The sequence below is a fragment of the Macadamia integrifolia genome, chromosome 10 (assembly GCF_013358625.1).
Source record: "Macadamia integrifolia cultivar HAES 741 chromosome 10, SCU_Mint_v3, whole genome shotgun sequence".
Classification (NCBI taxonomy): domain Eukaryota; kingdom Viridiplantae; phylum Streptophyta; class Magnoliopsida; order Proteales; family Proteaceae; genus Macadamia; species Macadamia integrifolia.
This window is the reverse complement of record NC_056566.1, coordinates 33,274,199-33,285,486: the sequence shown is the minus strand read 5'-3', so window position 1 is coordinate 33,285,486 and position 11,288 is coordinate 33,274,199. Positions and strand designations below refer to the sequence as shown.

The 11,288-nt window shown below is 38.3% G+C and overlaps 2 protein-coding genes across 6 annotated transcripts; both read right to left on the bottom strand.

Moving 5' to 3' along the window:
• Positions 1–200: 200 nt before the first annotated feature.
• Positions 201–4,817, bottom strand: LOC122091862 (RAN GTPase-activating protein 2-like). Of its 5 annotated transcripts, none has more exons than XM_042662052.1 (2): positions 4,663–4,817; positions 201–2,185 (listed from the first exon to the last, which is right to left on the bottom strand). In XM_042662052.1, exon 2 carries the CDS (start codon positions 2,177–2,179, stop codon positions 551–553), a length of 1,629 nt encoding a protein of 542 aa, XP_042517986.1. In that variant the 5' UTR covers positions 2,180–2,185; positions 4,663–4,817; the 3' UTR covers positions 201–550. The 5 variants fall into 5 exon arrangements, with proteins under 5 accessions (XP_042517986.1, XP_042517985.1, XP_042517988.1 ...); XM_042662051.1 differs by having other exon boundaries at positions 4,659–4,815; XM_042662054.1 differs by having other exon boundaries at positions 201–2,180; positions 4,659–4,814.
• Positions 4,818–6,190: 1,373 nt separating this feature from the next.
• On the bottom strand, positions 6,191–10,023 carry LOC122091230 (putative UDP-glucuronate:xylan alpha-glucuronosyltransferase 5). The gene is made up of 2 exons (XM_042661086.1): positions 9,128–10,023; positions 6,191–7,666 (listed from the first exon to the last, which is right to left on the bottom strand). Exons 1-2 carry the CDS (start codon positions 9,960–9,962, stop codon positions 6,747–6,749), a joined length of 1,755 nt encoding a protein of 584 aa, XP_042517020.1. The 5' UTR covers positions 9,963–10,023; the 3' UTR covers positions 6,191–6,746.
• Positions 10,024–11,288: the final 1,265 nt, after the last annotated feature.

Genomic DNA, 11,288 nt, shown 5'->3' with positions numbered 1-11,288 from the left:
CATTTTCGTTCTGATTAAGTCCACCATTTTCATCAGACCATATGTCATCCTTTTCTAGAGTAAAATCTGATGTTAAACTTCCACAATTTGTGATGAGATACACAAAGAAGGTAATTAGACAACTTGAAATGCAAAGGTTCTAATATGACCAACTTTGTTCAATGTAGTCCCCACAAATTTTGAATACTAAGAAACGTGAATGAAGGCCAAAATACATACATATATATATATATATATATATATGACACATCAAATTGCATAAGAAATAACAATATCAGAATCAATCTGACTACTGTTAAAAGCATTAACAGCTAAAACCAGCTCTGAATAAAATTGGCCAGTCCCATAATCAAAGCTAAGCTACAAATACAAGAACTAAAAACCTTCTACCTAAGCTACTGCAGCTAGTCTTGCTATGAGTTGGTAGGTCCCAAAAGCTGGTCGGTGAAAATTCTGCCAATAAGAGAAAAACATGAGATTTTAGTTTCCACAGGTTGAGAATGAAGTAAAAACTAAAAACCAAGAAAAAACAGCTGAAATCTCTACCCTCCTACTCCTCTTGTTTCACTTCAAGATGCTTAAGCTTTGATTCCAACCCATCCTCATTTTCATCACCTTCCTCCTCTTTGGTTTCATCTTCATCCTCATCCCCCACATTCTCTTCCCCTTCAGGGTCGTTCTCATCCAAAGGCCCAAGCATTTCTGGGGATTTCTTAAAGATCTCCTTTAACTCATCAATACCTTCATCAGAAATAAAGTTGGCATCAATGTTCAGCAACTTGAACTTAGGCTTATGCACCACCGCTTGTGCCAAAAGCCTGGCACCAGCCCTCCTTATCGACGTAGTGCTGAGATCAACTTCTTCTAGCTGGCTATGACCGTCTTCCAATGCCTTGGCAATTATAATAGCACCCTCATCCTTTAAATCATTCTCAGCTAAGTTAAGTTTGGTAAGGAACTGCTTTACTGCAACACAGGCAGCTATGGCAGGAGCAGCTTTAGCAGTAATATCATTTCCAGCCAAGTCCAAAATTTCCAGGGATGTAGCAGATTCTTTGAGAGCATTGGCAAGAGCTGTAGCTCCTTCATTTTCCAGGTTCAGGTAGCTCAAGTAAACCTCTCTAAGACCAGCATGCCCTGAAAAACTTTTGCTTAGAGCAACTCCAGCATCCACACCAAACATGTTGTCCCGTAGGTCAAGCTTCTCCAAATGAGTACATGTTCCAAGTGCTTCTGCAAGGGCACAACCTCCTTCAGAATCTACCCTTGTGGAGGAGCATCTGAAATCCTCCAATACAGGGGATCGCCTCACAACCTCAGAAATAGCAATAGCCCCCTCATCTCCTGTCATGTTATTGTGAAAGTGAAGGACCTTAAGCTTCTCTGTGGAAGGAATTAGCTCACATACTGCACGTGCAGCTTCCTCAGAGATTCCATCATTCATCAAATATAGCTGCTCCAAGCTACTCTGAGATTTCAAGAGAGCAGCAAATGCCCTGACACCCTTCTCACCTAAGGCATTATTCGACAGGTTGAGAGATTTCAAAACACAGCCTTCCAAGGCTGATGAAAAAATATTCATCACTTCAAGAGCTTCCTCCTCAGGTCTTCCTGCAATAAAATCTGATAGATCAACTTCTATCAACTGATCTTTGAGGGAGACCAAGATAGGCTCCACAATGCGTGCTGCACCGATGCCAAAGCTTCTATTGCTGAAACATATCTTTGTGTATGAATTTCCCTGCTCTTTTAAAGGCCTAAAAACCTCCTCAGCCTCCTGTTCATCAATAAAGTCCCGACGACCTCCAGAGATGTCAAAAAAAGTTTTAAGAGACGGTGTAACTTTATCAGATATTGTGAGTCCCTCATTTTTAATCTGTGGGCCTCTTTTAAGAACCTCCACCATAAGCTTGCTAGATTCCTTGGCATAAAGTTGCACTGCAGAACTTCCATCACCATCCGGCTCCTTCTCGTGGTGTTCATTTGCAGTAGCAAAAGCCACTTCTTCTATTTGTCTGGCATTCTCCTCAGCATCTTCTTTGCTTAGAAGACCATTCTTTCTAGAGAAAATGGATGGAGTGGAAAGGTTCTTGGTCATTCTTTCCACAAGCATAAGTCTTGTACTCTGGCTAGGGGGCCACAGTTTAATTGAAAAAGGGCGTTGTTGAAAATTCTCCATTCTGTCCTGCATGCCATGCCCCCAGACAATTTTATGAACTTACAAGCAAATTTAAAAAACAACAATGAAGTGGTGAGAAATATTTCAGAGATACTAGGAAGGTCATAGGCAATCAAATCTGATGTCTAGAATTCCCAGGCAATCCAGTGAAGATGATGATGATGACGATGACCACCAATAAATTAAAAGATAGTATGATAACAATAGATGTATAAAAGTCCTTATCTTCAAAACTAAAACCATAATTGTACCTTGGTTTATATCCCCTATTTTCTTAAACTCATTTAAGGATAGATTTATTAAATAAATAAAAAAATCTAAAAAATCTAAAAAATTAGCAACAGAGTTAAGTTACAAATAAAGCAATCTGAGAGCTTCTTTCTCCCATGCCATCACAATGAAATCTAAAGAGGCACTCTTGTCGTCCCTTTTCCATGATTACTTTATATGAAAAGATTATAAATAGAGGTTTATATGAAAAGATAATAATACAGGCTAAAGTACTCCATGGAATGTTTACAAGGATCTACTGAAGGATCACAAGTCTAAAAGAAGTGTCACTTATTAAGATGATACCTCTAAAACAAAGAAACCTCAAGCAATGAATATTGCAAAAGAGGAACCAGTAAAAACTGAAGCGACATGTACCCTTTCAATTGTACACCAAATTAAGATTATACAAGATAGACCATCCAGTCAAATGCTAATTTAAACTTTTTTAAAAATTAGTGTTGATACACTTTCTCAAAATAAGGGGGAGAGGAAAAAGAAAAGGGTGAGCGGGAAAAAGGAGACTTTAGGCATAACAACATATTATAGAGGCTTCCAAGACTGCAGTTAATCCACTTCTTTTCCCCCAAAATCACCTTGTCACCTCTCTTCTTTAACCAGCATTCAAAATGAAATAGAATGCATGCAACTAATACAGGGGAATCAGGAAAATTAGGGAGAAACAGCAGAAGCAATCTTAACATTAAAACCACAACCCCATCTCAATACCGCCCACCACAAAACCACCATGTAACCACCTCATTAACAGGTGTCAAACAAAGAAAATATTAACAAGTTTCCATGAAATTCAAGCAAAACTACTAGCCCAACAAGCCTTCTCGTTAGTTGATTGCAGTCATATCACCGGTATCTTCACCTAAAGCAAAACAACCAAAACCTCTAAACTCTCCACACTTCAAGAAATGAACAACATAAACTAGCCAAGATTTTCACGAATTAGTCTATAATATTCACTGAAAATTTTTGATTAATAATTCACCACAAAAAAAAAACACGACATAATTTTACCTATTTGTAGCCCCACCTTCTACCCAAATCCAGAGGAACTTTACTGGACAGACAGAAAGCACAACAGATGACCTCTGCATGAGTATGGGAGGGTATATGCATTTTTTTTTCCCCCTTTTGGTCATCATATTCAAATATACAGTATGTTAGGGACAATGCTAAAAGAAATAGGCCAAAATTGATCTGTTAATTACCTGGGCAATGACTAGACTACAAAGCCCGTATTTCCTAGAAACAACATAGACATTACGATAAAACAGATAGAAAATGTAGAAAATCCCATGTAATAACACATAATGAGGCTTTTATGGTAACTAGAAACCACAACTAGCTTATGTTTTGTCGAATCTGGAACTTCAATCATTAGATCTCTATAACAAATATTAGAAATTTAAACACGGCTTAAGTAGCATAATTTACAATTCCTGATAAGCAAACACAGACTTGTTTGCTTGGCTATCATTTTTCATTTTCTCTATAACGTAACTTCATCTGTAGAGTGGGAAACACAATTTACCTCATACAAACATTTAGCATCCCTAATAAACCCAGAAAAAACGCTCAAGCAAGATCAAGAAAGTCTGCTTATGAGTTATGAATCCGATATTTTCAATCAACCAAGAGTTTTGACATACTCATCCACATCAAAAGTGTACTATATCCACCACAAATAAAGAACTTCCACAACAAAAGCCATTAAGAAAATAAATCCAACAGAAACCCAAATTTATCAACTTGGGAAGAACGACACATGATACAAGAGGCCAACAGTAACTACGAGTCCTCCCTCACACACACACGTAAACCTAACAAGTTAATTGAATGACACGACTAACCAACAATGAAGTACTGATAACTAGGTATTCCTCAAATAACATAATGAAATCCCTTCAAGAAACTACTAGCACTAACAAGAAAACGAAGCTTTTCAACAAATAATCACAAAACTCAAACTGGAAATACAACGAAACTACAGGAAATTCCAAGAGATTCTTAAAAAGATTATGTAAAGGGGACTAGAAACACCCCCGAGCGGCCGTGGAAGGGAAGATGATTGAGATAACCCTTAACGCGAAATGAAAGAGAAAAACCCTAGAAATGTGATTAACATAAAAGAAGTGGAAAAGATGGATCACCAAGAAATTCAGTGAAGGAAAGTAAAGAAGAACAAAGAAGATACCTACTCGCTTCGTCTACTTCGGTGTTGCTCGCTTCTTCCCGCTTGCAGAGAATGTGAGAGAGAGAGAGAGAGAGGTGAAAAGGGGGGAGAAGTGCAGAAGGGGCGTTTTGCAAATATCGAGAGGATGAGGAAGTGGAGGGAAAAGAAGATTTCAACTGAAAATAATGGAGCCAAATTTGTAGATTTCGGATTGGATTTGTAATTTTCAGAAGTTGGGAGAGAGGAGGGCCCCACATCACCCACCCTCAACTAACTCTATTTTAAGTAATTGATTTGACTCTTATTGATCATGGATAAGGGGATATGTTGACCTACGCTTTTATTGGGTTGTGTGGTTGAACCAGAGTTGTTCTTGTTTGTGATTCGGCTACCCTTTCAGTTTTGATTACATATTTTTAATTGAACCCGGTTGGGTCTGGAGTCATGACTCATGACTCCTTGTGGCTCGTGAGCCAGGAATTGCAATAGATAGTCTTCTAAGGCTGCGTTTGGTATACATTCTTTGAATGGTCTGTAATGCATCCCAAGAAATCATATAAAATGTGATAGATACAGTTGAAGGCATCGTTTGGTATACATTCTTAGAATGCATTCGAGGTCAGTAATACATCCCAAGAAATGATATTAAATGCAGTATTAGTTTTTTATACATGATCTTAAACATCAGGATTCATTATTTGTTTAACAGGAGAAAGAATCCTGCCAATCTAATGTAGGTAATATTAGTGCATGGGGCCAATGGGAGGATGCACAAGAGAAAGAAAGGAGGACCCCCAAGAAGGAGAGAGTGGATAAACTCCATGATTGAGATCTAAGTTAACATACCTAGATGATTGAAATATAATTAATAGACCTCTGGTCTTCACCTAGCATTATAGGCACCCATTTTTACCATTAGATAAATATTTTCTTATTGTAGTCGCAAGGTCCTACTCCATCATAGGGGTCAATGAGAGGGTGCACATGGGCATCAATAGGGGTTGGGTTTTTGATATTTTACAAGGGTGGAGTCTTCATTTCATCACCACCCTATGTGTCTAGGCGCAAGGGTTACATGACAGGAAAGCATTCCTTTCCCCTTTACCACTTAATTCCAAAATAGATGCAATTGCTTACTTGCCATTTGCTTTTTCTTCTTTATCTTTTCTATAATCTAAGCACGTGAATTTAATAAAAAAGAGAGGGTAGTTCTAACATGCAACACAGAGGACATAAAGAAAGGCACCAATGAGGTGCAGAGGAATGATTTCATAAATAGAAGAAGAGAGAGAGAGCTCCCCTGACTAAGAGAAACTTTTCTTTTGTTAAAAATAAGGGCTCTCTTACCTTAAATCATCCTTTCCTTCCAAGCAAAGCTTATATATATGTTACACTTCAGCAATTTTTGCAAGCAATCATATTTATTTAGTGTCATTGGCTCCACCACCCAGTGCAAAAGGACTTCCAATTATTCTTCCCCACCATTACAATAGATATGAGCACAATAAATACCTATATTTGAATATCATCTTTACTGAATCACCACAACAGGATTCTAAAAACAATAATTTTATTCATCAAATTCGTGTACAATGCTGTAGATCTTTACAATAGATATGAACGCAACAAGAACTTGAATATCATCTCTAGTACAGGATACAAATACAAAGGTAAATGTTGTCTAGAATCAGGGTTTGAAAAATCATTTTTCGGGATCGAGCTAAACTAGGGTTTAGGAGGTTATTTTTCTTGCCAATTTCTACAGATTCCTGGTTTGTTTCTAAACCCTATCTAGAATCCTTGACTCTGATCTCCAATGTCCAGCCCTAAAACTTTCATTCTTTTCCATCTCCCTCAACTGCTTTAGCCTAGAATCCATTCTCTTGGACTTGGACAGAAGCACAAAACCAGTGCAAACTCTTGGGCATCCAAGGGTTGACACCAAGTAGTAAGCAGAATCCCCCCCCACCTTCCTTTCCTTCCCTTGATGTCATTATTTTTTTCAAGTCTTAAAACAACCTTGCAACAGAAAATTAAAACTTTACAGGTTCTCCACCATACCCATCTCCAAAAACTAGAACTAAATCAATAAGTTTATCTAGTTTTAAATTAAGATGATCGATGGCGCCGCCTCGGATCCTTTACCTTGATCTTCCAATGCCCATCAGGCAACTTAGCATTCTTTGCCCAAGCTCTTTGCATCATTAGATTTGAATCCATAAAGCTAGAGAGCCCACAAAATCCCCTCAACCTCTTAGGAATGGCATCATAAACTTGCCACCACCTCCTATGAGCTAAGTCACTAGCATAAAGATGGTGATCCAAGACATCCCAATTACAGTCATAGTCTCTATAACACATCCATGGCTTCAAACCTAAATAGTGAATGGCATATACAGATTTCGGGATTTCGCGTTCAGTCTCATTCGCCTGATTGAAAATCTTTAGGTAATTCAATGTCTTTGGCCATCTATGCCACCATGTAAAGGCTTCATTAAGGAAGCCTTGGTCTCCTCCATTATAAGAAGCTAAGGTGTGTCTCTTCTTCATTAGCTTCTCAAACATACACTGTGAGGGTTCAATCACCATTACACCAGAGTTGAAGAATACATTGTCATTGCCAACAGCCGATAATTGCGAATTTCTGAAGAAATTATCCATGTTCTTGAGTACAATAAGATCAGAATCTATGAAGATGACCTTATCATACTCTGTGAGTTGCCACATTCTAAGCTTACTGTAGTTCCATTCATTGTAAGCATCTTTCTTTGCATATGGACTTCGAATTCGTTCAATGTCCTTTATCTTCCATCCTGCAGCTATGAGGGCTCTCTTGCTTTTCTTGGTTATGGTTTTGTCTGCAAGTAGGACTAGATCTTTGGCGGATTTGGTAAGGATTATGCTTTGGGCTAGTGCTATGGCACCACAGACATATGCCTCTGAAGAATGGAGCATTGTCACATAGGCTTCTTTTTGGCGGTTTATTGGATTCCCAAGTTTTGAGAACTCATACCTTATTCTTCCATCACCTGCATCTCAAACATCAACATAGTACTATAATTTGGCTGTTTAATAAGCATCAATATATCACCAAAAATAAATAGAAAACTGAAAGAAAAAATATGTTTTTTAAAAAGATCTATGGCCTACAATAATTTGAATTAAGTGGAGTCCAAAATAATTTGGGTCTTAGACATAGAAAATTCAGGTCTCCCAACTATTTGTTCCAACCCCTGAAGAAAAATGCACCTATATTCTTAAGGATAATCCTGTTGAAAAACTCAAGGATCTTGGATGTCTTCATGTCCCGTTGGGCATCTTCACCTTGTAGTTTAATCTTTTGGGTTTAACATTTCAACATGGTATCAAAGCCATCATACTCATATGTTAATAATATATTTATTTTATAGCCACTCAAAAGATGAGCCACACATGCATCCCACATTAGAAAATTTTGGGACCTTGGATGCCTTTATAGGCATCTCCACTTAATAGCTTAAACTGGATTTAAAGCCTGACATTCTACGTGTGTCATATTCTAGAGTCCTACATGGTCAATATCTAGTATGATCAAAATATTGGAGTCATTCTAACTCCATTTTGACAACTCAAATTAGCAAAAGTTTTTCAAAAGGAAAACTTTTTCATTGGTAAAGTGATCTCGTCATTGGACTCTTAAATCATCATTAAACTCCTACCCCTATTGACAAAATCGAATATCCATACCAAGGAAAACTTTTTAACTGATAAAGTGATCTCATCATTGGACTCTTAAATCATCATTATACTCCTACCCCTATTGACAAAGTTGAATATCCATACCAAAGAAAACTTTTTCACTGGTAAAGTGATCTTGTCATTGGACTCTTAAATCATCATTATACTCCTCCCCCTATTGACAAAGTTGAATCTCCATACCTTAATGGTAAGGGGAAAAGAATGCTACATGATTGCGACCCCGACATCTAGACACAGGGGCAACAACAAAAAAACCATCCTACTGCCCAGTCGAATACATGTGCATCTCCTCTAATTGATCCTGATATTGGCATAATTGCCACACAACCAGGTAGTGTTAACTAGCCCTAAAGTTTAAAAACCTAGAATCAGGATCCAGTTAATATCAACTTAGAAACACCTTAACCCTAGATTCCATTACAGAATCGCCCCAATCCGGATCGACCAGAATCAGAATCAACCGATCCGATCCAATTTGTAAATCCCTAATTGAGCTTAGGGTTTGACCTAGTCATTAATGTTGGGCCTGACTTGACTTTAATGTCTATGTTCCAACATAGGAAAATAAGAAATTGGAGTTTGGGACACGTCTCCACCAACCATAGTAATCAAAGGCATAGAATCATTAAAAGGTTAGAAATTTGATAAATTAGCACATGGGAGTCACAGGTCACACTCACTAATAAACAAAATTTAATTAGTCCAAGAATCAAATTTATAAAAAATAGTAAAAGAAGAATAGTAGTAGGTACCTTGTTTGACGTAAGGAATAGCAAGTCTACAAGTCCCCACAGGCATTTCCACCTTCTCTTTCAATTTCTGCAACTCAGGTTTGTAAATCCACAACTCTCCTTCATGTCTCAATAGATCATCACACCTAAAGATCTCCCACATAGGCTCACAAGATCCAATAAACACGGCGTATACAGGCCGGTAACCGCCGCCACCGCCGCCAGTGGCGGCGTCTCTTCTCATACCATTCCTCACTACCAAATTAGCAACCACTAGATTCACTTGTAGCCTTTTCACATCCCTCACACCTTTCTTCTCCTCAAAGCTTCCACATGGAACCCTGGAGACCACCATGTCCAATTCGCCATCGAACGCTGCCGCCGGCGGAATTGGGATTTCCGGGCATCTTGGTAATGGCCATCTCTCTTCGTTGATCCATTCAGGGAACAAATCTTCCCATCTTACCTCCTCTTTAACTGGATCAAAACTTATTAAACTAGTCTCACCTAAAGGATCCCATTCTTCTCTTTCTTCTTCTGTAAAGTTTACCAATCCAATATTGGTTATCTCCTTATCTTTGAGTACTTCATGAACAAGTAGCATGAGCTGTGATGGTGGTAGTGGTGGGGATTGACTTGCAGGTGATGGGTTTGGATCCTTTTGATCCTCTGGGACATCATCTTGAAGTTGAAGACAGTTGATGTGATCTTGAGGAGTGTTTAAGAGGAGAAATGAAGAGATGAAGAGCCTAAGGAGTAGAAGGAAGAGAGAGAGGGAGAGAAGAGAGAAGAAGAGGAGCTTTAGATTTAGGTTTGAAGCATAGGTGGTCTTCTTGAACCTTCTCTTGGTACCCATTTCATCTTTTTGGTCTGGGATATAAAAGCAAAGGCTTTTTTATGTGAGATGACCATGAGAGTAGTTGGAAGTTGGAACATGGATGGGTGCATGTTTTCTCTTAGTTAATTATTTCCTACCCCCACTAACTCCACCCTAAACAAAGTGGGATTAATAATTTAAGAAAGGGATGATATCAAAGTTTTAAAAACCCAGATTCTATCTCTCTTAATTTCGATCTGGATTGGATCAGAGTCAGGATCAATTCTGATCAGGATTGAATTGGATTGGAATCGGTTAAAATTGATCTAAATTATCCTAATCATAAATTTTGGAATCCGCCAACTAGTGTTCAGATTTGGCCCATATCCGTAGGTTGGACCTAAATGGATCAATTGAAGCTTGAGATTGGCCCGATCGATTATTAAATGTGTTAGGCTCAAATATTTTGATTAATAATCCAATATTTATGGTGAAAGGACGTAAGCTAGTGGCCAATTCTAGCTTGTTGAATTCCATTTAGCCCATCAATGGCATGTTTAAGGGAAAAAACATCCTCTACAGTGAGTGCAGTGATGTAGTGAGCATCGAATGGCCGAGAGAATCTCAACAAGCATGCCCGAATGCTCTCAGCCATCCGATGCTCACTGCATCACTACACTCACTGCAAAGAATAATCGCTCTGTTTAAGGAGCTTTTATAACCCGATTAGACAATTAGCTCTTTTAAAGCTTGATTACCTTCAGCCCGATTATGGACTAGTAAATGAGTCACCGAATAGAAATATGATCAACATGATCATGCCTTGACATATGAGGCTCGATTACCCAAATAGCTACCCTGGCTCGCAGCCAAAGAAATGGAATCTTAAAGGTATATTTTGAATAATATTAAAACCTAGAAGGGAATCTATGAACCAAAAAGGAAAGGGGTATTCAATTATTCCATTTCTTTGACTACAAGTCCAAGGAGTAGGAAAGTTACTACAAAACGGATACCAACACAATTTTTTGAGTTTAGATTGCTTGCATGTACGTATAGGTGAATGTATGCTTGATATGCTAGATTTTGAGTGATTATTCTCTACAGTGAGTGCCGCAGTGCAATGAGCATTAGATGGTTGAGAGCATCTGGGCACGTGCCCCGAGGCCCTCTCAACCATCCGATGCTCATCGTGCCACCGCACTCACGGTAGAGGATGTTTTTGCCTAGAATTGTACTTTTTTTTTTTTTTTCATAAGTACCTTTCTCACTATTAAATGGTAGTAAATAAGACATGTGTTGACATCCAAGTGTACATTCACCTAAACATACGTGTAAATTTTGTCCCCTAAGCCTGGCTACTAT